Source organism: Lissotriton vulgaris, chromosome 6 (genome assembly GCF_964263255.1).
Source record: "Lissotriton vulgaris chromosome 6, aLisVul1.2, whole genome shotgun sequence".
Classification (NCBI taxonomy): domain Eukaryota; kingdom Metazoa; phylum Chordata; class Amphibia; order Caudata; family Salamandridae; genus Lissotriton; species Lissotriton vulgaris.
The window spans coordinates 1,475,023,838-1,475,050,203 of NC_141694.1; the positions used below are offsets into that span (position 1 = coordinate 1,475,023,838).

The 26,366-nt window shown below is 46.2% G+C and overlaps 1 protein-coding gene across 6 annotated transcripts in view; it reads left to right on the plus strand.

The window, feature by feature from the left end:
* The window catches only part of PELI1 (pellino E3 ubiquitin protein ligase 1), a 346,060-nt gene extending 337,946 nt beyond the window's left edge, over positions 1–8,114 (plus strand). For all 6 annotated transcript variants that reach the window (XM_086927608.1, XM_086927611.1, XM_086927610.1 and 3 more), the window contains one exon: positions 6,018–8,114. In XM_086927608.1, coding sequence (XP_086783734.1) covers positions 6,018–6,584 — 567 coding nt within the window. In that variant the 3' untranslated portion in view covers positions 6,585–8,114. The remainder of the gene's footprint in view (positions 1–6,017) is intronic.
* Positions 8,115–26,366: the final 18,252 nt, after the last annotated feature.

Below are 26,366 nucleotides of genomic sequence, written 5' to 3' on the forward strand. Positions count from 1 at the left end.
GCCGCGCCCAAATTCATTTCTAGATGAAACGCATTTTGGTTTCACTTTCTCAGGTGTCTCACTCAACAAACGGCTGGGTACTGTACTACCGCCGGGCAATGGGCACGCATGCTTGAAGTAACCCCGGGCCTTGCCTAAAAAAAAAGATAAGCAAGCAAGAGGCATTCCCTCTTCCTGCCATTACGGTACAATTATTTATGCAAGTTACTAAAATCATGAACTGGACTGTAAACTAACACCGTCCGAATATCTGAGGCATCACTGACAAATCCTGATTGTAATCGAGCGCATGTGCGCTCCAAAAGAATTTTTATTAAAGAGGAGTTTGGGCTCACTCACTCGCCCAAATGCCTGGCGGCATCCTATAATATAGCAGACAGTCCTCCTAACTGGCCATATTCCCAGTACTGGTTGTCTGTATAGTCCAGATTCATCAGCAGGGCCGGCTCTAGGGTGGTGCGACCGGGGGTGCTGGCTTCCTGGGGGCGCCATGATTGCAACTTTATTATGCTTTTAAAGAGCCTGCTGTCCGTTCTTTTACTCCTGCAATTATGGGGCCTCACGAAAATAAAATGTCAAGATAATTCCTGTGATTAATGTTTTTCCTGGACAGAGATCGGAGTTTTGTTTAGTTGATGTTTTCACTTATGTGAGGGTTGCACAGAGGGTTAATATGCCTGTTACAAAGAACGTCTACCAAGTACATTACAGAGTGCATTTAATGTAAATTGATCAGCAGGTTACTGCTTTTAAAAGAGCCACCCTTTTGTTACTTGCAATTTATAACTTAAAGTCCTTATATAGAATAGTGAGGTATTAATTAACTTTATAATAGAACTGCATACACTGAAAAATATAGAACATTGATTAATGTTGCAAAAAGGGCTAATTTGGGTAGAAATGGATTGTTATTATTAAAGAAAACTCCCAACTATGCTGTTTGTTTTTCAACTGAGTTTGTGCTTCTCCACACCAAGCACTCCTAAACCATACAAGCATGGATGACCTGTGACTCCTACACTTTTAATCCTTTGGCTTATGTAACATTTCCTATACACTGTTTCACACAAGTATGATTTTGTGTGTGTGTGTGTGTGTGTGTGTGTGTGTGTGTGTGTGTGTGTGTGTGTGTGTGTGTGTGTGTGTGTGTGTGTGTGTGTGTGTGTGTGTGTGTGTGTGTGTGTGTGTGTGTGTGTGTGTGTGTGTGTGTGTGAGATATGCAATGCAAAGTGCTCAGACATCCTTTACTGGTACGAGTAACGCTATATAACGAATTCAGTACATCTGAGAGTGGTTTTGAGACTTGGTTACTGTTAAAGGGTGCTAGTGAGAGAATCTGTGGTGGAGGTGGTCATTGGAGGCGCCAACTAACATTGTCGCACTGGGCGCCACCAGTGCTAAAGCTGGCCCTGTTCATCAGGCTTGTGCAGGCATGACGCGGAAGTCCGGCACCCCATCGTTCTAAAAGCACTTCCTGCAAGCATGTGACTGAGCATTGATGGAATATATATGATAATGCAACACAGACACAGTACTGGTGCAACAGCAACTGTGTGTTGTTCCTTTGGGTTTCTTTCTGTATGAAGATCCATGAGTACAGGCAGCCAAGAGAATGCACTCCGTGGCTTTGTGTCTTTGCAATGGAGCTTATAGCCTCTATTGACAAGCTGCAGGCCATACTCCAGTCCATGCTCCCTTCTCGCCCTCAGACCGCAGTTCAGGTGTCTCGAGACCTGAGCAGGCAGAGGCCAACTAGTGGGGCCAAATGACATCATTTTGAGTCAGTAATGGCAATTTTGCTGCATAATTTGCAACAATTAAAACCAGCATTAAATAACATTTTTACCCACGACTGCTGCAAAAATAAATATCCTTCTGGCTCTGTCCGATCTGTAGAAATGCAAATCGTAAATTGCCTATCACTGCTGGTAAACATAAATACAATCTGCTGCCATCATTATTACTACCAGCCTCACTGCCGCAGAAGCATGATCGCAAGAGGGAGCAAGGTGAGGTGAAGAATAATTTTGAAGAGGGTAGGGAGGAAAGGGTAGGCAGCAGAAAGAGACAGAGGTAAAGAGGGGTGTGAGCTATGAGGGCACATACTAAGAGAGATGACGGAGCAAGTGATGGATGAGGAGTGAATGAAAGATCTATAGAAAGACAGTGTTGAGGGAGGGATAGGTAGAAAAAAAGTAAAGACCATCAGAGTTAGAGGTAGACGGGGTAGTGGGGAGTTGGAGTTAGAGAGAAAAACTGAAGCAAGTAAGTGAGAGAAAGAAGACTGGGGACTTCACTACATTATGCTCCCAAAAAGGGCGTTATACTTACACGTCTGTGATTGATGAACAACTTTGAGCAATGTTTGTAATTTTTAGGACAACAAGGTTATGGTGAAAATGTACTCTATTTTGCTGCGTAGAAAAAGTATTTCTCTAGTGTGGCCTGCAACAAAACGGTAGTCCAAATTATCTATAATACTTTAGGCCTTCAATTCCTACTCCTGAATGTCATTACATTGAAGTTTATATTCTTCAAATGTGTAAGTTTGATGTGTTAAATAAGCCTGCACAGGTGCTCACGCCCGAACATAGATGTAAAGTTATCCCTCACTGATACACACCTAATAGTAGTTACAACACACAGCTGTTGCAGGAAGCTCAACAAAGAATCCCTGCAAGCACAGCATCTCTGGGATAGGCTCGGGAATAGGGATAGCTTGCAGTTTCACTCTTCTTACCATTAAACACAGGCCTACATGCTGCCTGCAAATGACATCTGACTTTTAGCAGTGCCAGTTGAAGATGTGGGTGGAACTAATAAGAGTAAGTGGGTGGAGCCAGTGGAGGAAGTGGGTGGAGCCAGAGAAATGTAGGTGTGGCGTCCTTCAAACATTTGAGCATCTGCACTTCATATTTTACAAATTAAGCACTGATTACTAGCAATGGGTGGAGTCACAATACCTTGTGACTCAAAAAGACTTAGAAGAAAAACAAGTTACACACGTCCAGGCACTACACTAGATGTCAGGAGTACGCACAGCATGTGCATCTACAGCACTAAATGACACAAACAGATACTTAGAGCGGTCTCTTAAGATCTTATCGTGTCCTACTGTAATCTCATGACAGCCTTTAGAGTGCTCATTATCTTGCTAGTCTCTGAAAAGCAAATCCTAATGCTGTGGTACGCCTGTGCATGCCTGATGGCTACACCCCCTGAATGGATTCCTTGTATCTCACCTGGGCTGTCTGCATTCAGTGCGTGCCTGTGGGTTTCTACACTCTTCAGGTTCGACTCCCCAAAAACATTTACCATTGCTGCATGTATTCAAATTAATTCATCTGGGTTGATAAGTCCGTCATGGGTAGTCGCTAAAGTGTTCATTATGGCTGTGTTTCTTTTGTTAATGCAGTCGGTTACTTCTCGCTTGCTCCTGGGCTAACACTATAAAGCATTTGCCGTAGTTGTGTTTGAGTACATTTTTAGGGTTCGCCTGTAAAGCTCACACCTAACCAAGAGGAAACATGTATGCCCTACCCACGATGGTAGACCAGTCTTCATGTGCAGCTCTTTCTCCCTTCTTCCTTTTAGTGCGTACATAAATGCAGCACAAATGCAGCAACGCAGTGAGTGCATTTCACAATCTGGTATGACAATAGAACATTTCTCATTTAGGCTACACATATAACCCCACACTTTTTCCAGACTCCTATTACCTCCAGTGCATGCTCAGGCGTAGCTAGCAATGTCCAGATAAAAATACCACTTGGTCAGTTGCACCTAACGCAAAAATGGTTCCCCTATAGGCTACACTACAAACTATTCAGTCAATCCACAGGCATCTCCCCCATGTGTGCCATCTGTCTTGCAATGTGCTTTTTATGGGTTGTATAAATGCCACTGCAATCCAGTACAGTACCTAGCAGTTGGGTATTATTGGATTACATCCCACGCCCTCTTAGTTTACACCACTTGAATTACCTGAAGTGTTTGATCAATTGTGTTAAATAGACATTAAGGGTTATATTTTCAAAGGGGTTGTTCCATGGCAAAGCATTGTGCCTGTAAGTCACTCACTGTTCCAACCTTGACACATTAATCATGTGTCATACTTTTGAGTTTTCTTTAAATTTGGCATTATAAATATAGTTTCTGCAGTGTCTGCTAGTGCCATTTTGGGCATGGACTTGCAATATCTTTCAAGCTAGATGCCCTGACACTAGCCAGCTCTTTCCAGTGACTACATCTCTCTTGAGGTTTAACAAGTATTGTGTATTAATGCATAGGATACCAAATTGTAGATATGGAACTAGACTTTTCATCCTGGATGGTGCATTTTTTAACCTCATTGATATTTTTGAACTTCAGATTACTCAAAACATTCTCAGGGTAACGGTGTACTTACTACTTACACCTATGTATGTCGCTGTAGGCTGCACAGATCGTACAAGTGAAGATCCTAGGTATTCTTGTACTTCAGCGTTTGTCAGTGACAGCAGATTTACTTTCAAGTGACGGCTAAAAAAGCAAAGCTCCCTTCAAAGCACGAGAAAAGAGAAATCTTTCTGGGGACATCACAGTAAGCATTCTGTAGAGCAGGAAACATGATGTGCCACAGAATTAGCCCTTTAAGGTGCTGGGCAAAATGGTGAAGAAAATTAGCCAGTACCTAGTGCGCACCTGCCTTTGAACTGGCAAGCAGAGGTTAATGTTTCCTGATATTCTATGGCGTATACCATGAGGCTGACCTCTAGATCATCCTAGTGTCAGTGACTCTGGATTGATTTTGGTGTGGTGGGATCATTATAGACATCTGTTCATGTAGAGATGCTCGTAGCCATTGAGAAATAAGATCTAGAAATCTGAATTTATTGATACAATGAATGTTCTTTGCCTAAATATGTTTTGACACTTAAGGGTGGAAATGTCCTTGTGAATGATGTTTGGAACGCAGGATGAGTAGTATATCCACCAACCCTAATTTTATGAAAGAATGTATAGTTCTGGGATAATTTGCCTTGTCTAAATATTCAGGTTGTGGAAAGCTATAGGTTCACAATTGTTTCAACAATGACATCAGAAAAATGTTTAGATTCCTTTGAAGATGTGGCGCACTTGTTCAATTGATGTGTCTAAGACTATTATTGAGAAGTGGAGAAGTGTGGCTCACCGGTTAGAGGAGGCAGTCCCTGATGCAGAGGTCAGACCCAGGTACAGGGTTCAATCCCCGACGCGGCATGGCCTTGAGCTCAAAATGTCCACGGACTCAATAATTCTCGCCTCTGTGCCTACTCGAATCGTGGGTTCACACTCTGCAACTCTGGGCAATAGCTTGCTTAATCTCCACTACGGCCCCACCGCGATGGGATGCCTGGTCTTCACCTTGGGGATGCCCAGTAGGGGTAATCTCGCAGGGAAAGGCCAGGACGGGTTCCCAAAGCAAGCGCCTTGAGACCTTTCGGTGAAAGGCGCTATATGAGAACGTATGATTTACGATTTATTTATTGTGCCTTTTTAAAGGCTTTGTCAAGCAGCATATTCAAGATGCAATTCTGTAAGACCAAGCGGTAGGCAGATAACATTTGAAAATAGTTGTGTGAATTCCTATTTAGATTCCTGGTGTGCATCTTCCACAAAGTTGTCACCAGGTCAAGTGGACAGATTCTTCTTCTTTAAAGTCAGAGCTGTTTTACTTAGACTGGGACCTGGTTTTACGGTAATAAACCTTTGCATAATGCACAGTGTAAAAAATAAACCAACATTGTTGATAACTGTCTTCATGACTACGCAGATGACTAATTTAGGAAACATGAGGCCAATACTTCAGGACTCGTGCTGTCAAATGACCATAGATGAAATACTGCTGCATAGATTTGTTTTAAATTGACCATCACAGCCACTTGTTGAATGTTAATGAAATGGGATTTAGTACCATGTAGTAACAGATGTATCATGCAGTTGTTAGTCTTGGAGTGCTAGAATCTTATCTAACCGTGCAATTTCTTCTTTTGCAGGTGGACAGCGAAACAAATGAACTTCAAGATGGTTCCCTAATAGATCTCTGTGGGGCAGCATTGCTGTGGCGTACTGCGGAAGGCCTTTCACGCACCCCCACTGTGAAGCATTTGGAAGCACTGAGACAGGAAATAAATGCAGCCAGACCCCAGTGTCCTGTTGGATTTAACACGTTAGCCTTTCCTAGTATGAAGAGAAAAGATGTCGTTGATGAAAAGCAGCCATGGGTGTACCTGACCTGTGGTCATGTTCATGGTTACCATAACTGGGGCAATAAAGAGCAAAGAGATGGAAAGGATAGGGAATGTCCAATGTGCAGGTCAGTTGGGCCCTACGTACCGCTGTGGCTTGGCTGTGAAGCTGGATTTTATGTTGATGCAGGACCTCCAACTCATGCTTTCAGTCCATGTGGGCATGTGTGCTCGGAAAAGACAACAGCGTATTGGTCTCATATCCCTCTTCCACATGGCACTCATACGTTCCATGCAGCCTGCCCCTTCTGTGCACATTCATTGGCTGGAGAGCAAGGTTACATCAGACTTATTTTCCAAGGACCTCTTGACTAGCAAAACGTTCCTCAATGACTCTGCAAGCTGAGCAATTTCCCTTTATTCTTTGTATTAAAACGACTGACTCTCCCAAATGTCCCAGGCTTTGAGAATATGCGTTAAAAAAGACAGTTCTCTGTTTTGTTACTCGTTAGAAGTAGACCAAGGCAGAAAAAAATTACTAATTCTTGGTGGTTTTTGGGGAATGAACTATTTTGAGGGGATTATGCATCGTAACATTGTATGCCTTCATAAAATATTTCTGAATGACTTGAGATCAGTATTTGAACAGTTATTTGTGTAACTCAAGAAAATACTGTCAATTCAAACTACATTAGTTTACTGTTCAGACGACACACCTTGTAAATTATAGTAACCTAAATTGCAAACTTTTATAGCAATCTTTCTTATTGGAAATCAAGTTTCACTGGGCAGGTTAGTTTGTCAAGCTGTAGTGCATTGAATGAATTGCTTTTGAAGGTAGACAAGTTTAAGGAAATAGTTTTTGATCTACAATTGAATCAGCACTAATTTGTATGTTTCACCAAACATACTGCTTAGAACTAGTGTAGATAGAGCAGCAAAGTAGGTGATTGGTAAAGAGGCTAACTCATACGTAAGTTGGTCACTAAGGAAGATTTTTTTTATTGTAAATTTGAACCTTAATATTCATTATGCAACTTAACCTCGAGTGTCTGTATCTCCCTTTGTTCTCCAGTGTTCCAATTTAAACAACATTTCATGGGTTTATATTTTAATCCTTTGAACAACTGCAACTTCCTTCTCAGGAACAAAGTTTTGCCTCATCAGAAAGTTCACTTACTTTGTAGAAGCTCCAGAAACGTAGTTTACCTGTCTCAGCTGAAATTCTCGACATTAGGCGCAAATAGAACAAGTTAGACATTAGAACATGTGAGCATTATTAAGCAGTTTACTTCGCTGAACATTAGAAATTGAAGATCGGTAACCTGGAAAATAATTCAGCTATTGTTATCCACTGCGAAGAGCACTGTTGCGCACCTTCCTGTGTCCAAATGGCGTATGCGGGCTAGACATCCCAAAATGAATATTTAATTTGTCCATAAATGTCTGTTGTTCTTCATTGTTGTCTTTCTCCCTCGTTTTGGTACACTCAGGAAATGTATGCAACCGAAAAGCTTACATGAATGGCTACTAAAATTAAATGGACTTGGACAGATTTGTAATTTTTTTATATAATTGTCAGTGCATTATGCAGTGGAATGAGCAGAGGCCCTGTATCGTATTTGTTCTACTCATTTATATTCAGACTGTACAGTATAGCCATTTTTATTTGCAACATAATTTATTCAAAGTATGTGAGTTAACCCTTTTCAGAGACATCATTTGGTTAAAGATTTACCGCGAAAGTTTTGTTTATGCACATTAAGGGGGTGTGTGGGCTGAGATTGACTAAATTGTACATTTGTCTTATTTGTTTTGGATTGAAAGATTCTATTGAATATTCTTTTTCAGCATTCTTCATAGTATTCTATTAAGCATGTCTGTTTTAATATATTTACTGCAAAATAAGCTGAAACGTGAGTGTTTTTTCCTACTGTGCACTGGCGTCTGCAAAAAGTTGTAGTATCAGCTGTTGCTAACTTTCTCTTGTCTGCCGGGAGGAAGCACAAGAATCCAAGCGTCTGCATTGCCAGACTAATGAAGAGCACGATCTCTGGGAACCCCACATTGTGCCTGGTTATGATGAAACTATTAAACATGTTACATTGGTAGGCTGTCGCCTTATCTTAGAGTCTGAGCATTCCCGGGTTGTGCAATTGTTTTTGTGTATGTTCAATAGGTAAAGTGCTATTTAAACCGGTCACTGTTCATTGTAGCTTATCCATCGTGCTCACCAGTTGGCTGGAACAGCATGTGTGTGCTTCAGACTATGGTCAGTAGTTTGTCACATGATTGATATATAGACTGTTATTAAAAGGCAGATTATTTTTGAAGCCGCTCAGTTTACAGTGCCCTGCCATTGCTCATGCAATGGTTGCAAAACCTTTTTTCTATGTGCCTACTGAAACTACTGCAAACTGTTTCTCTGGTTTGTCTTTCGCTCTTCCTGTAGACACACACACAGTGTGGTTCTGCACAGTGGTCAAATATTATTGAATCCCCAATGGTTAAACATGGCAAAAATATGCATTTCAAAATGAGTTCTTTATTACTCGATTGCAGTACCGCTGTTTCATGCTACCGGCTGTAACATTGACTTGAGTAGAAGTTTTACACTTTGAGAAATGTTGAAAACGTCGACTACCACTACCCGATGCAATGGAAAGTTAATTTGCAGTTTGCTTTTAATCGAAGTTAATTCATAACCTAAAATAAATGGGATTCCTTGTATGGCTGGAGCTGGACCCAGAACCACAATCAAATGAGCATGCCCACGTCCTAAATGCCCAATTGTAGTGCCCATCTTTTGGCTAGTTAATAGTTCCCTTCTGTTAGTGACAGGGTAGTTTTAAATTACAATATTCAAATTTGTATTCTAACTAGGTTTGCCATGGCTTCACAGTGCATTCTTTTTTTTTTTGTACATTTTTATTGAGAAGTACATGTCAATATATAAACCATAGTAAAAAGAATTGAACAATAAATCACATTATGTTCTTTCTGTAAAATACTATGAAATGGTTACTTCTCAGATGTGTATACACAAAAAGAAAAACAGAATTCAGATATCAATAGATACAATATCAGAGATATTATTCATATCATAATGCATCCGGCTGTGAATTGGATCTTAGAAAGAAAACCTGGAAAGAAAGAAGTAGGGAGGTGGACAAGTGAAAGGATGATGTAAATATTATGCACTATGTATTAACCCATATATTCCAGGTAATTAGAAGATAGTAGAGATAATATCATACAAATCCACACATATAGCATTTTAAATGGCGATATCCCTGCTAAGTCAAAAATGTCCAATAGGTGAACAGTAAGTCCTTATTAAAATAACAGTATTAATGGCTAAAGCTTCAACAGTCTTAATAAGATCATGACTGTAAATAATAATGAAAATGAGTTAATAAGGAGAGAAGGAAATAAAGAAGGAAGGGACTCCTATGTTGTGTTTTCTAATTAGAAGGAAAAAAAAAATCGTAAGTATTCCCAGAAATAGAATATGTATTATATAGAAGGGTCCGAATTAGGATGAAAATTCCAATATTATCCTGCAATCTGTACATGAGTTTTTCATATGCCATTTTATACATTTCAATAAGTCATTCATCATCTGTAGAACGTTGTGGTGTTCTCCAATGTCGTAATATACGTTTTGCAGCGTGAATCTTTCTGGATACACTATGCTGTGCATATTCCGCGGTCTTGTGGTTGGGTCCGGATTCGTAGTCTTTTCCTTTTTTTTTTTTTTTTTTTGTAGCCCTTGTGGGCGTCGGCGTCACACCTCCTCGGGTGCATTTCCGGTGACGTCGGCATGCTTCCTGCGGAAGCTCCCACACTTGGGCGCCATCTTCAGATTCTTTTTTCCGCGGTCGGGTCTGGATCGTTCCCGTTGTGCTTCAGACATTTTTGGAGAAAGTACTGAAAAGAGTGGAAGTTGGAGAAGATATTGGAAGAAGAACACTAAAGAAGACTTCACAGAACATTGACGAAGAGAAAAGAAGGTGAAAACCTCGAACTTCGACGATCGTCGACGCCCACGCGGTCAGGGAGGCCTGAACGCACGAGGATGGACAACACGCCGTTCAAGTTCTGCCCGAACTGCAGACACAAGTACGCGCAGAAAGACCAGCACCCGGTTTGCAACCTTTGCCTGCCGGTAGAACACAGAAGCGAGGACTGCAACGCCTGCTCCGTCTTCGCCCGGAAGACCCTTCGTGTGAGGAAGAGACAGAGGGTAGCACACGCCACCCTCGAAGGAAAATCCCCGACGCCATCGCTGTTCGAGCTGGGGATGTCCTCGGAGGAAGAGGACAACGCTGCCGCCGAAGACGACAGCTACACGGTCGTAGAGACCGATTACAAGAAGACACCTGATAAGGTAGGAGACTCGACGTCCCACAAGAACACGAGAGACTCTGAGTCTCGAAAGTACGAGGCCAAGAGCCCGAAGGCGCCGACGCAGCGACATCTGCCGTCCGCGACCACAAGCAGGCCCAGCGGATCCTCGGAGAAGGAGTCCCTGGCGCCGAAAGCTGTTGACCAGCAGAAAGCGTCGAAGATCGTCGCCGAAAGGGACCGATCGACGTCGAGGGAGAAAGACCCTAAAGCCTCGGCGCCGTCCAAGGACCCGAAAGCCAGTTCGACGTCCAAGCCGTCGGCACCGAGAATCTCGGCGCCGAACCAGGCGACGAAGAGAGGGGCCCAACGTTCCGAAGCCGAAAACGCGGCCGAGATGGAAAGGAAGAGACGTCGGCTAGAAGACGAAATGGCAAGCCTCTTGCAGCGGAGGAAGGATTTGAACGCCGAGATGAGTGGCTTCAAAATTCCACACAAGACCAAGCACGCCGTGCTAGATCTGGTCTAAGAAGAAGAACAGGTCGACGACCATGTGCCTAGCGACGAGATGGTCGACGACCAGGAAGGTGAAGAGAATCCCTACGAGGATTACAGCTATGAGGAGGAGGAGGGCAGTAGGTTGGACGCCGAGTCGGCCACCTCTGACCCACGCGAGGAGGATTACCTAGACGTCGACACCGAGAGCCCGGAAGAGGCGGTCGACTCATACCCCTCGAGGCCCTCGCCGCCGGACGACATCGGGGCATACAACTCGGCGATACAATCTGCCGCAGCTGCATTCAAGCTAAAGCTCGACGAGGAAAAGCAGAAAGCAGACTTCCTGCTAGAGACATTGCTCCCAACACAAACAAGAAGCCAGTTCCTTCCAATGCTCGAGAGCGTCTTGGCTCAGGGAAAGAAAGCGTTCAAAGAGCCCGCAACATGCAAGGCGGTAACTCCCAGAACAGAGAAAAAGTACAAACACTCCTCAAAGGACCCGTCCTACATTCGGGGCGAGATCTCCGCTGACTCCATTATCACGGCCACAGCTAGGAAGAGGGCGAGCGTATCCACTACCTCGGGCCCACCACCGGATAAGGAGAGCAAGAGGATGGATCTGGTGGGGAGAAGGATCGAGCGAAATGCCGCGACCCACTGGCGCATGGCTAATTCCAATGCCCTGTTAAACAGGCACATGTACCAGATCATGGAGGGGCTGGGGCAGTTGGTGAAGGACCTACCCCAGGATGCCAGGCAGAAGGCCGAAAAATTGATCGAAGAAGGGAAGAACGCGGCGAATTCTTGCCTTAAGACGGCCCTGGACAGAGCAGACACCGCCAGCAGGCTCATGATGATGGGTGTCACGGAAAGGAGACACGGCTGGCTCAGGATCTCAGGGTTCAAACCCGAGGTACAACACAGTATCCTAAACACACCGTTCAACGGCGAAACGCTTTTCGGAGCAACAGTTGACGAGAAACTATGCCAACTCAAAAAAGATAACGAGACGGCAAGATCCATGGGGGCATTGCAGTTCAGAGGCAACAGGAGAGGCACCCCGGCGCGGAGGACCGGCAGGAGAGGTGGAAACCAGCCAGGTACATCGCACCAGGCCTTCCAGCAGACGCACCAGGCAGACTCGCAGGCTCAGCAAGGTCACCAGAAGCAGTCCTGGCAGTACCAGCCAAGAGGTCAGTCCTTTCGAGGGAGAAATGGACGTGGCCAGAATAGAAGAGGGGGGCAGCAGCCCACCTCGAAGTGACTTCAGAGACCTCCGGGTGCCCGACCACAGAAAAGATCCCAGGGGGCACCACGTACGAAGGGGTCAGGACAATCTAAACACCTACGACCACATGACACCAGTGGGAGGAAGATTAAAGTTCTATCTCCAAGAATGTAGAGAAATAACATCAGACAAATGGATCCTAAACATCATCCAATTCGGATACTGCTTGGAGTTGGAGAGAAAGCCAACAAACAGAAAACCAAGGGGAAAGCCACCAGCAAGAGAACAGCTGGCGAGGCTTCAGGAAGAAGTGCAAGAACTTCTACAAAAACAGGCCATAGAAAGAGTTCCCTTCAGGGAAAGGAACAAGGGAATATACTCAACGTACTTCCTAGTACCAAAGGTCGACGACAAGATGAGACCCATCCTAGACCTAAGGTTCCTCAACAAATTCATAAGAACACAAAAGTTCAAAATGACCTCCCTGCAGGAGGTGCTGCCGCAATTGCAGGTCGGAGACTTCATGGTCACGATAGACCTCAAGGACACCTACTTACACATACCGATGAACGAGAGGCACAAGCATATGCTCAGGTTCGCAATCGGAGGGGGCCACTACCAGTTCACAATGCTGGCCTTCGGACTGAAATCAGCACCGAGGGTATTCACAAAGTGCCTCGCGGCAGTCGCAGCGCACTTACGAAGACAGGGGATACACGTATACCCTTACCTGGACGACTGGCTGGTGAAAGCAAACTCGTACCAGAAGTGCAAGCAGCATGCACATACAGTGACAAACACGCTCATAAACCTGGGGTTCTCCATCCATTGGAAGAAATCATCAATGGAGCTGGAGTAAGTGAAGATCTTCCTGGGGGCAGAGATCAACACCTTACAGGGCAAAGTGTTCCCCAGCGAGAAGAGAGCAAGGGCACTGGTCAAGGAAACTCGCCTCTACCGGAAGGGACAAGCTCGGACAGTGAGGACTGCGAGCAAGATCATGGGGATGATGGCATCGTACATCCACCTAGTGCCGAATGTGCGGCTCCACATGAGACCCATGCAAGAATGGCTCCAGGAACAATGGTCACAGGCTTCGGGCAGTTGGGAGAATCTTGTGGTGGTGACGCACGCAGTGCAGAAGGAGATGACATGGTGGACCTTGGAGAACTTAACAAGGGGACAGCCTCTAACACTCCCAACTCCGACAGTGTCCATCACCACAGACGCATCCCTGAAGGGATGGGGCGCTCACATGGAGGAACTCAAAGTGAGGGGTCTTTGGACGCCAGCAGATGCGACAAAGCACATCAATTACCTCGAATTAAAGACAATCTTCCTTGCACTGAAAGCCTTCCAGACAAGACTGTACAGGCAAAGGGTGTTGCTACAGACCGACAACACCACGGCGATGTTCTACATCAACAAACAGGGTGGAACACAGTCAACAACGCTTTCAACGCTGGCGCAGGAGATATGGAGGTGGGCCATCCCTCTCCAGATAGACCTGCTAGCCATACACCTACCAGGGAAGGAGAGCATTCAGGCAGACTGGCTGAGCAGACAGACCTCGGCATCCCACGAGTGGGAGCTCAATGCTCAGGAGACAAGGAGGCTGTTCAACAGGTGGGGAACGCCATCAGTGGACATGTTTGCCACACGCCAGAATGCGAAATGCCGAAACTTCGCATCCAGACAACACGAAGAAGGGTCCCTTGGGAATGCCCTATGGATAGATTGGTCCGGGACATTTGCCTACGCTTTTCCCCCGATACCACTGATACACAGAGTACTGAGCAAGTGCAGAGCGAGCACCATGACCCCGATACTGGTCGCGCCACAGTGGGCGAGGCAGACATGACACTCGCAGATTATGGAGATGGCACAGTGTGCACCCCACAGATTCGGCAGAAGAAAGGACCTGCTCTCCATGCAGAACGGAGAGGTGCTGCACCCAGAACCAGAGAGCATGAGCCTAGTAGCATGGCTCCTGAGGACATAGAGTTCGCACATTTGAGACTGCCAGAGAGCACCCTCAGGGTCCTTCGGGAGGCACGAAGGCCCAGCACAAGGAAGTGCTATGTCGCAAAGTGGAAAAGATTCAAGATGTGGTGCAGGAGGGAAAGACTCCACAATAAAATGAAAAAGGACTCCACGGTACTGAAGTACCTGACACACTTACTGGAGAAAAACCTCAGCTCGTCCTCCTTGAGAGTGCACCTGGCGGCTATAGTGGCATACACAAGGGGTGAGATGGGCAGGAGCTTCTTCACATCGCAAGTTGTAAAGAGGTTCCTGGAAGGAGCGAAAAGGATTGCACCACCCAAGCGTGTGCCACCACCGGCATGGAACTTAAACGTGGTCCTGACGGAACTCATGAAGGAGCCCTTCAAGCCGCTTCACAAGGCCTCCTTGAAGATGCTAACTATGAAAACTGCTTTCCTGGTTGCAATTACGTCCTTACGCAGAGTGAGCGAGCTGCAAGCGCTAACGCTACAGGAGCCCTACTTGCAAATACACAATGACAGGGTTGTGATGAGGACCGACCCACACTTCATGCCGAAGGTGGTGTCCAAGTTCCACATGAACCAGTCCATACAGATACCGAGTTTTTTCCAAAAACCAACCACTAGCGCAGAGCGAGCTCTGCACACCCTAGACGCCAGAAGGGCGGTCATGCATTACATTGAAAGGACAAAAGGACACAGAAAAACGAAACAGTTCTTTGTGTCGTTCGCCAACAGTTACATGGGCAAGGCAGTGACTAAGACCACTATTGCACGCTGGATCGCGCAAACAATCCAACTCTGCCACAAAAGGGCAGGAGAAGAACTGGCAGAGGGGGCACGGGCCCACTCCACTAGGAAAAAGGGGGCTACAATAGCCTTCCTGGCCAATACACCCATACAAGACATATGCCTGGCCGCAACATGGGCTTCGGTGCACACATTCACGAAACACTATTGCGTGGATGTTCAGATGAACAAAGAAGCACAAGTCGGACAAAAGGTGCTCCAGCATATATTCAGAAACCAGAGCTCATCTTCCACCCAGCCGCCACAGAAATGAGAAACCGCTACGAAATCTATGCACAGCATAGTGAATCCAGAAAGATTCACGCTGCAAAACGAATAGTTTCTTACCTGTCGGTGTAGTTTTGCAGCTTGAAGATCTTTCTGGATTCACTAGCGAACCCGCCCACCTCCGCCAGAAAGATGAGGCTGGAGAGAGAAGAGGTAGTAAAAAAAAAAAAAAAAAAAGAAAATAGGGGGAGAAGAAGTAAGAGAATATAAGGACAAGCGGTAAAGAAATTCTCACCTGAATAGAACATTGCCATTGCTTTGGGAAAGAAGGAAACACGGAAAAAAGAATCCGAAGATGGCGCCCAAGTGTGGGAGCTTCCGCAGGAAGCATGCCGACGTCACCGGAAATGCACCCGAGGAGGTGTGACGCCGACGCCCACAAGGGCTACAAAAAAAAAAAAAAAAAAGAAAAGACTACGAATCCGGACCCAACCACAAGACCGCAGAATATGTACAGCATAGTGAATCCAGAAAGATCTTCAAGCTGCAAAACTACACCGACAGGTAAGAAACTATTCGTTTTGCTACATTGAGTGCAATAGCCATCAATCACCTCGTACGGTTCATTAGATTTGGGAGATCAATAACATCATGTAATATAACAAATTGTTCCATGAAAGGAATGGACATATGTATAGCTCTGTGTAGCGATGCAGTTATGGAAGATCAGTATTCCTTCAAAACATGACAAATGAATAAAATGTGTTGGATATCGCAGTCCTCATGTGGACGCCTCCAACAGGTAGAATGGTGTAGTAAACCTACTGTCTTGAGTTTTTGTCATGACCAGTACCAGTTATGAAGAATTTTGAAAAGAGTACACTTCATTCTGGCCTTTCTGATTTGTTTTCCATGTTAATAATAACATCTGCGTATTCCTTCCTCATCAGAATAAGCTACATTAAGTAACCCTTGCCATTTGACATTGAGTTGTGATAGTAATGGGAATGAGTGTAGTGTACGCACACCTAGATTATAAAATCCAGAGACTGCTCCTCTGAATTTCCCCCAATTATTTAAGTATTGTAACACTGGGGAATCCTTAAGCATCCACGGATATGGTCCATGTCTGCTAAATAGAGCTTGTTTTAGTTGTAAGTATTTCCCCTCTCGAGAGCTAGGAGTTGAAATTCTTTCGGAAGCGTTTTAATCTCACCTTTTAACCCCTTCAGTGCTCATGACCAGGTCAACTCGTCATGGGTTTTACCTGCCCTGTGCTTATGACTAGTTGGCCTTGTCATGAACAATGGGGATCATGTATGTTCAGCACAGGACGGGAAAACCCCCTAGCAGCCAAGGTGTTAATGTGAATAAGTGATCCAATATTAGAATACCTGCTCTCTACCATATGTCCCAATAAATAGTCTGGTTCCCTATTCTAGTTTCAGTGTTTCATAGTGCATTCTTAAACAGTGGCCCTTTTTAGGCGAAACTGGAAACCCATCAATTGTGCTTTATGTTACTTGGTTAGTGTTTGATTGTGAGCCAGGAAGTGTGTTGAGTGTTTTTGTTTAGAAGTGGTTTGTGTAAATCAATGGGAATTAAATTTGGGTTTGGGCTTGAGAGATTGTTGTTGATTCTTGTATACAAGTTAATGTGATAAAGGGCCCAAGTTCTTCTGTGTTGAAATTTCATCTGTCCATTGCTCATGCAGAGTAAAGGATCCTCGGTACAAAAGGGGGTGGCAGTTCGGGCTGGACTGTTCCCATGAGGCACAGGGTCAGACTGATTTGCATATAGCCATGTCTGAACTGGGGTGGCAGAGTGGGCTAAAGAACGGTGATGGATTAAACCCAGATCTTTTGACTGGGTGTGAGTGTTTGATTGGTTCAGATGCTCCGTCCATTACCACCCCCTTTTGTACAGAGTAAAGGATCCTCTGCATTGCTGTCCAGGTAGGTAATTGTGCAGTGTGAACCTTCTCTAGCTTCACGTACTTTGAATTCTCCAGTATTAGGGGTGTCTTTCATAGATTCACATGCTTGAATATTCCCCGTCGTCGAAGTGGGAGTCCCACGGTACATAAAATAGCAATAACATATGCATGTATACATGAAAAATATCATAAATAAAAATATACATACATATAATGTAATAAAATTGTAAATTCTAAAAGTACCATAGAACATAATAGGCCCATTGAAAAGCCTAATGGAGAACTCACTTTAGTAGCATATTAGAGTCATCAGTGTAGGTTCACATTCCAGCCAATCAGGCTGTAGCCTCCTCTAGAACCTTCTCCTCAGAAGCCCAAGGCCTCAGATTTTCTACCGCACGTCGTGTGAAGGGAGTCTACCTGAGCTCTGCTCAGTTTTCTTCAACTCTAGCTGTTTATTTCTTCAGAAATGTCTTAAAATAAGAAATCTTTATTTAAAGCCTGCCCTTCTTGTGGTAAACTGCGCCTTTTCCATGAGGATCCACACAGTAAATGCATTTACTGCCTCTACCCAGACCACGAGGTGAAAAACTGTAAGTACTGTCGCACTTTTCCTCCCAAGACTCTGAGGGATAGAGAGGCCCGTCTCCTTCTGTGGCTACAGAAGTTGAAGACTTCAGAGTCTGTGGTTTCTGAGGTAGAAAGTTTGTCATCTGGTGTTTCTAAATCCTCTCAGAAGCGTGGGTCTGAAACTGAGGTTCCATCTCCTTTTCTGAAGAAGAGTAGACTGTTGGAATCCTCCAGGATTGTTTCCCCACAGGATTCGCTTCAGGGCACGTCTACGGGACCAGGTTCTCTGACGTCTGCGCCCAAAGCCTTGCCTTCCTCTTGTAAATCTGGCATTGGCTCGTCGACTGGCTTGTCGACGCGTCCGTCGACGTCTTCAGCGACGACTAAGTCAGTGACTGTAGCCTCTACGTCGACAACTACCTGTACTATGTCATCCAGTACTGCGTCGACGACTATCACCTCGTCGACGACAGCCCAGGAGGTGAGACCCATTACTTCTTTTGTGAAGATCTCGTCGACGAGTGTCAGATCAGTACCGTCGACGAAGTCATCGTCGACGCTTCCATCGTCGACGTGGACACCGTCGACGAAGATCAAGTCATCTAAAAGCAGCCTGTCGACGGGCCCATCATCGTCGACGGCCGTCTCGTCGTCGGCGCCTCCGTCGACGGCCATCATATCATCGTCGATGACTTCGTCGACGGCTGTCATCCACTCTTGCATCGCCTCCGGTGGACATTGCAAATTTCCATAATTTGATGGGCCGTGCTGCAAAGCGTTTTCATCTCACTGTCGAAAAACAACAACATGAAAGTGAATGCTTCTTGTATGATTTTAAGGACCTTTCACAAAGGCAATCCCACACAATACCAATCATTGACTTTATTTGGCAGGAGGGCCTTAAATTAATGGAACATCCAAATTGGGTACCTGCAGTCTTGCCCAGATTAGACAAGAAATATAAGGCTCCGGCCTGTTTGGTGTCACAACCGAAAGCAGATTCGGTTATCACTCAAGCAGCACAGAAAAGATCTCTCAATCCTGCTACACCGCTCACGTCTCCTCCTGATCAGAAAGGCCGCAAGTTGGACTCTATAGGCAAAAAATTTACAACAACGCCGGCTACTACTGTGAGGGCGGCTAATACCTTGGCTATTTTGGGCCATTACGACCGCCAGATGTGGTCCGAGATTGCCGCACTGATTCCTCAAATACCCGAGGCCATCCGTGCAGAAGCGCAGGCCATTATTCAGGAGCTAGAGATAATTTCATCCGAAATTATCGACTGCGGGCTTGATATATCTCCACGGGCTTTCGTCAATTGGCTGGGGCTGCAGTCTTGAGGCGTCAGGGCTGGTTGAAGTCTACCACCTTCCGTCCAGAGGTACAAGCAAAAGTCCTGGACTTGCCGTACGATAGGGAGTCGTTGTTTGGCAAGCATGTAGACGGTGCCCTTGAAGCGATAAAAAAGGACACAGACACTGCAAAGTCCTTAGCTACCCTCCAGTAGAAGAAACGGCCCTTTCGGGGGGCACGAGGTAGAGGCGGAGGTTCCTCTACTTTTCGAGGATCAGGCCAATATCGATCGTACAACACCTACAACGATAACCAGCAGAGGGATTCCTACCAATCCCAGAATCGTCAGTCCTCCACCAGACCATACCAACGGAAAACAACTTATAGAGGTGGCTCAAACAATAAAAAGCAGTGACCGTCTCAGTTCCTTTCTTCTGCCGACTGTAAATCTTGGAGGTCGCATCTCAAGGTACTTTTGCAAATGGTCTGAAATCACCTCCGGCCAATGGGTCCTGGACGTTATCTCCATAGGACATACCCTAGAGTTTACAAAATTCCCTCCCACTTGTCCCCCTTCGGGGCCACCCTCTCCCCATCTCAAAGAACTTTTGGCCCAGGTAAAAATCAAAGAAAGACAGGACCGCATGGTAAGGATGGTGCATCTCCTACAGTCAAAACTGTACGTTTCTGTTCAAATCATTCCTTGGCATGATTTCCTCGTGCATCCAAATTATCCCCAATTGCAAATTGCACATGAGGACTCTACAGGAGGAACTGGACAAACAGTGGAAACAGGTGTCAGGGTCAATTAGACAAACAGTGGAAACAGGTGTCAGGGTCATTCTAGGACAAAGTCCTTCTAACACCTCGCATCCAGAAAGCGCTGGAATGGTGGGCTCACCCTCCAAACATATCTATGGGCCGTTCATTCCAAGACAAACCTCCGACTCTGAGCTTACAACAGACTTGTCTCTCGAGGGATGGGGAGCGCATCTCGACGGCATGTCTGTAAAAGGAAAGTGGACGGCGACCCAACGTACTTGGCATATCAATCGCCTGGAACTCTTGCCGATTTTCTTGGCCCTGAAATCCTTCCAGAGATTAGTGCAGGGTCACACTCTGTTAGTGAGGACAGACAACACCACCAGCATGCGCTACCTCAACAAGCAGGGCGGCACGAGGTCTCTCCTGCTTTCACAACTGGCACAAGAAATATGGGATTGGGCGATTCAACATCAAATCCATCTCACAGCCATCCATGTGCCGGGTGTGGCCAATGTTCTGGCGGACTCACTCAGCCGGGCGTCGTCAGACAATCACAAGTGGGAACTCGACCAGCCAACCGTCGATTTCATCTTCTGGCGGTGGGGCCAGCTGCAGATGGATCTTTTCGCGACTGCTACCAACAGGAAATGCCAACGCTTTGCAAGTCGGCATCCCCACAGAGAGTCGAGCGGAAATACATTTTCGATCAATTGGTCGAACGACTTCATCTACGCTTTCCCTCCACTTCCTCTAATTCCTCGCCTGTTACACAGAATGAGGTTTCAACCTTGCCGCATCATCCTGATTGCACCCAAATGGCCGAGGCGTCCATGGTTCACGGACCTGCTTCTATTTTCACAGTCCGACCCGATACCGCTTCATCCTCTACCTCACCTCCTCACGAGGAAACAGGGACAAATCTGTCACCCCGATCAGGCATACCTCCAACTCCATGCCTGGAACCTGAATACAAGTAATTTGCACGTCTAAATATCGACGAGGACTGCAGAGAGGTGTTAGCGCGCGCTCGCGCTCCATCCACCATTAAGACCTACCTAATAAAGTGGAAACGTTTCTGTGTCTGGTGCCGCACTAAAGATTTGGACCCATGACTGCAAAACCTGAACAGATCTTGCCTTTCTTTTTATCCCTGGCGAGATCAGGACTTTCACCCTCAACTCTTAAAGTGTTTCTGACGGCGATTTCCAGCTTCCGTCATGATGGTTCTACATCTCTATGTTCCTCGAGAATCATTAAGCAATTTTACAAGGGCCTTTTTAGGATGTTTCCACCTACCCTTCGCCCTCCACCAGCTTGGCGCTTAAATTTGGTCTTTTCTCAACTGCTTCTACCTCCATTTGAGCCTATCCACTCTGCAAGTCTAAAATTTCTCACATGGAAAGTTGCTCTTTTGCTTGCCTTGACATCCTCTAGGCGTGTCAGTGACATCCAGGCATTTACCATACAGCCTCCTTTTCTACAATTCACCAATGAGGCTGTGACATTGCGAACTAATCCTAAGTTCATCCCGAAGGTTCCCAGTGATTTTCATCTCAACGAACCCGTAATCCTGAAGACTTTCTTTCCTGCTCCGCAAACTCCAGCTGAGCGGTCATTACACTCATTGGATGTGAAACGTTGTCTCAAATTTTACATTCAGTGAACTGCAACTGTCAGAAAGTCAGATCCATTGTTTGTGGCATATGGCCCAATTTGCAAAGGACAACCTGTTACCAAACAGACCATAACAAGATGGATATCTTCTACCATATCCTTTTGCCACCAACGGGCTGGGAAGCCCTTTCCTGCTCCAGTTCGTGCTCACTCAACTAGAGCGGTGTCTACTTCTGCTGCCCTTTTTGCGGGGGTACCCCTGAGGCAGAGCTGCTACTTGGTCGAGCAGCCATACTTTTACAAAAAACTACTGCCTGCTATCAATAGACGCCGCGGATGCGGCAGTAGGTCGAGCGGTGCTGCGGAATCTTTTCCAATAAAGGTGAGCCTCTGTTGCTACCCGCCTCTAGTCATAAAGGTTTTTTTCTAATAATATTTTAATGTTCATTGCATTTTGACTGATATGTTTACCTTACTTGCTTTGGTATATCACCTTTATGACTTATGTGATGATTTACTGCTTTCTACTCTTATTCAAGCATGTGAATCTATGTAAGACACCCCTAATACTGTAGAAGAACAAAAGTTACTTACCTGTAAACTGTGGTTCTCCAGTATTGGTGTCTTTCATAGATTCACATGCGACCCTCCCATCCTCCCCTCAGAGGCTCTCTTCTCCTAAGGCACTTTTTACTTACTTTGTGCTACGAAAATCTGAGGACTCTGGCTTCTGAGGAGAAGGTTCTAGAGGAGGCTACAGCCTGATTAGTTGGAATGTGAACCTACACATAATGACTCTAATATGCTACTAAAGTGAGTTCTCCCTTAGGCTTTTCAATGGGCCTATTATGTTCTATGGTACTTTTAGAATTTACAATTTTATTACATTATATGTATGTATATTTTTATTTATGATATTTTTCATGTATACATGCATATGTTATTGCTATTTTATGTACCGTGGGACTCCCACTTCGACGACGGGGAATATTCAAGCATGTGAATCTATGAAAGACACCAATACTGGAGAACCACAGTTTACAGGTAAGTAACTTTTGTTCTTATCCTGCCATCTAGTCTTCAAATCCTGATTTTAGAGTTTTTTTCTTTTGGGTGTTGGCCACAGCCATGGGTCTATAATGTCAAATGTCAGCCTCATTTCCAGGTACTTCTTCTCCGTTGGGTTCAGAAGCGAGAACAATTATGGAGTGATCCAAGTCAAACATTTGATGTACAGAAGTATTGGAGGTGAACATCAGAAACCAGGATAGTATGCATCTGAAAAGTAGATGACACCGAAAACAGAACAAAGTGAAACCGAGTTTTCTGGGGAAAATCTTTGACTGTACGAGGGTTGGAGAATGCACATTTTGGTGGTGCTCTTCCACTCAGGACCTTCTTGGTCCTTTTTGAGAGTCATGGAAAATACATCTTTCAGTTCTGCCCCAAGTGCCACTCAAAATTTGCACTGACGAATAAGCATGTATTCACTTGTCTCCCAAAAGACGATATGGCCGGGATGTCCGCCACCCCCTCCCAACACCGATTCCCCATGGGAGGAGACAGACACAAGTTTGAGCTTTTGGAAGGCGGGGGGAGTTACCCCCCCGCCCGTATTTATTAAAATATGAAACAAAATTTTAAACTTTAAATTAAAACGTTTCATAAATTATGTACAATTTTACTTTCATTACATTTTGATGAAGACATGTTCTTTGGCTAACCTTAACAGATCTCTAATACAAAGGTTTCCTAGCCGAGTCTAGCATCCTGAAAATGCATCACATTCTAGAATAAAATTGTACATCCTAGCATTAAGGGCCAACGGCAAGGTCTTAACCGGTGTCAGATCCCTACTACCAAAATCCCGCCATCACGGTGTGAGTGGTGCATGCGCAGAGGACTTTACCCGGGGAACATCCTTTACAACGCGGATGTTACACCGCAGGTCCCTTACGGCGCAGCTTTTACAACGCAAGTTGTAACAACGAAGTGCACTGGGGGGCGCTCCAGGATAGTAAATAGTTTAATTTACTATCCAACTCCTTCCCTACTATCCACGGGGACTGGAGTTGGAATAGTAAATTAAACTATTCACTATCCAGCCCCCAACAACGCAAGTCGTGGTCACGACTTGTGTTGTAAAACATGCGTTGTAAAGTACTGCGATGTAAAACATTGCGTTGTAACGACATACAACCCTTTACCCTCGTTGCCAACTGTAACATCCCTTGTCGTGGGGGCCCCCTTTCACTCGACGCCATCTTAAAGGTCGTCCGAGTTCCCGTGTGAGGTCTCTGTAAGGAGGACAGCGTGGACGCCCCCCCTACCCCACACTCTCTTCCGCCGTCGCGGATATCCGGCCCCCGGGAAATTCGTAGGAGGGGCATATAGCTGTCTCCCCCCCCTGGGAGGGGCCTATGGCCGTCTCCCCCTAGGCGACCCATCCGTAGTGGGTGCCGCCTCCCTGTGGGAAGGGCCAATGGCCGCCTCCCCCGGGCGCTCCCATCCATACTGGGTAGCGCCCCCCCTAGGGACCTTGAAATCACTGCTCACCGATCATGACCTTACCGCCCGACCAAAATAAATACGACAGTTGTTTACCTACTAAGGAGAGAAAAGACGCCTAATCTGCCACATCTTGACAATTCATCAACTTACTCATTTCTACAAAGGGAAAAAAGTCCTAAAGCACAAGACCATTTTCTTATTTGATACACTCCTTCACATTCCAATAAGGGAAAAAAGGCCTACACACATCTATTCATTCAAAGGCATATATCAATGCTGAAAAATGTGACTGTATCTCTTTAATACATTCGAATATCACCAACCATTACTTTATTCAAACAAACATTGCAAAAGGGGGCTGGTGGGTGGGTCAAAATTGCTGCTTGTTCCGTCGAGGGCTCACAAGCAACGAGTGGTGCAGCCTTCCGAGCACTGGAACAAGAGGACGCTTCATTGGATTCCTGCTCTATTTATCCGTCTGCGGGAGGGCGGGGGCCCTCCTCGGGTACGCCCACCTGGGCGCGGTCTTCCGGGCGGGTGTCTAGGACAACCCCTTCTGGGCGGGGAGGGCGTGCCCCGGCTACGCCGCTTTGGGCATACTAGCCGAAACACGCCTCCCGCCCAAAATGGTTTCCCGGGGGGATCGGGGCACCCATCCATACGTTCGGGGGGACCGAGTGGTCTTCCCTTTCCATATGGCCGGGATGCCCGCCACCCCCTCCCAACACCGATTCCCCATTGGAGGAGACAGACACAAGTTTGAGCTTTTGGATGGCGGGGGGGGGGGGGGGGAGTTACCCCCCGGCCGTATTTATTAAAATATGAAACAAAATTTAAAACTTTAAATTAAAACGTTTCATAAATTATGTACAATTTTACTTTCATTACATTTTGATGAAGACATGTTCTTTGGCTAACCTTAACAGATCTCTAATACAAAGGTTTCCTAGCCGAGTCTAGCATCCTGAAAATGCATCACATTCTAGAATAAAATTGTACATCCTAGCATTAAGGGCCAACGGCAAGGTCTTAACCGGTGTCCGATCCCTACTACCAAAATCCCGCCATCACGGTGTGAGTGGCGCATGCGCAGAGGACTTTACCCTCGTTGCCAACTGTAACTTCCCTTGTCGTGGGGGCCCCCTTTCACTCGACGCCATCTTAAAGGTCGTCCGAGTTCCCGTGTGAGGTCTCTGTAAGAAGGACAGCGTGGACTCCCCCCTACCCCACACTCTCTTCCGCCGCCGCGGATATCCGGCCCCCGGGAAATTCGTAGGAGGGGCATATAGCCGTCTCGCCCCTGGGAGGGGCCTATGGCCGTCCCCCCCCTAGGTGACCCATCCGTAGTGGGTGCCGCCTCCCTGTGGGAGGGGCCAATGGCCGCCTCCCCCCGGGCGCTCCCATCCATACTGGGTAGCGCCCCCCCCTAGGGACCTTGAAATCACTGCTCACCGATCATGACCTTACCGCCACAGGCCGGATAGTTGACCGACTATCCGGCCCCCCTACACCTCCTAAAGGTCATGCCTCCTCAATCCCCTTAGCCATGCAATGAAGTCTCCTATGAGTAAATCATTCCCCGCCCTGGACAGGTGAACCTTATCATTCAAGTAATAGTGATTACCCCGAATACACCCATGGGGAATGCTTTGCAAATGCGCGGAGCGAAACAGTTTCTCAATTTTGTTGTTGACCCTCTTTACCGAGTGGTTCAACGCCGTCACAGAGAAACCCCCCCGTCAAACTCTCCTGGGGATCATGTGGGACCAGGCAATTGTGCACCCCGGGAGTCTCCTAGCCAACCAGCTGACTGCCGACAATGTGTTCCACTAACACTCGTCTTCCCAGTCTTGCCAGGTCATTTCCCCCCCAGGTGCACTATGATTACAGATGGCGGTGACCTTTGCCGCCCTAAGAGACCCTCCACAAACGATTGAAATTGGTCAAAACAGAGGCCTCCCCTCCCATGGAAGGTTACACTCAACCCGTATTCCCCAGATGCATGAGTCGCGTCACCTGCCATGAATACGTCCCCGGCGCGCCTCACGTATGAGTGGCCCATACCACTTGCTCTCCAGTCGGTGATCCTCGACCGCTGGTCCTCTGGTGATGGGTTGATCCCAGATTCCGCCCCGCGTCACAGGCTCGCGAAACTGTAATTCAAGCAAAAGACAACAAGCGTGAGTGCATTTCATCAGTCTTTTACAACATGTGCAGTCGCACATACCTCTTGAAACAGTTCGAGGACCAGGCCTAGCTGTTTCACTTCCTCCGCACCCAGACCCCGAGCCGTAGCTTCAGTAGCGGCCCCTATTCTGAATGAGTGGGTCCCAAAATCGCACGGGTCCATGCCCACCGCAGCGATTGTA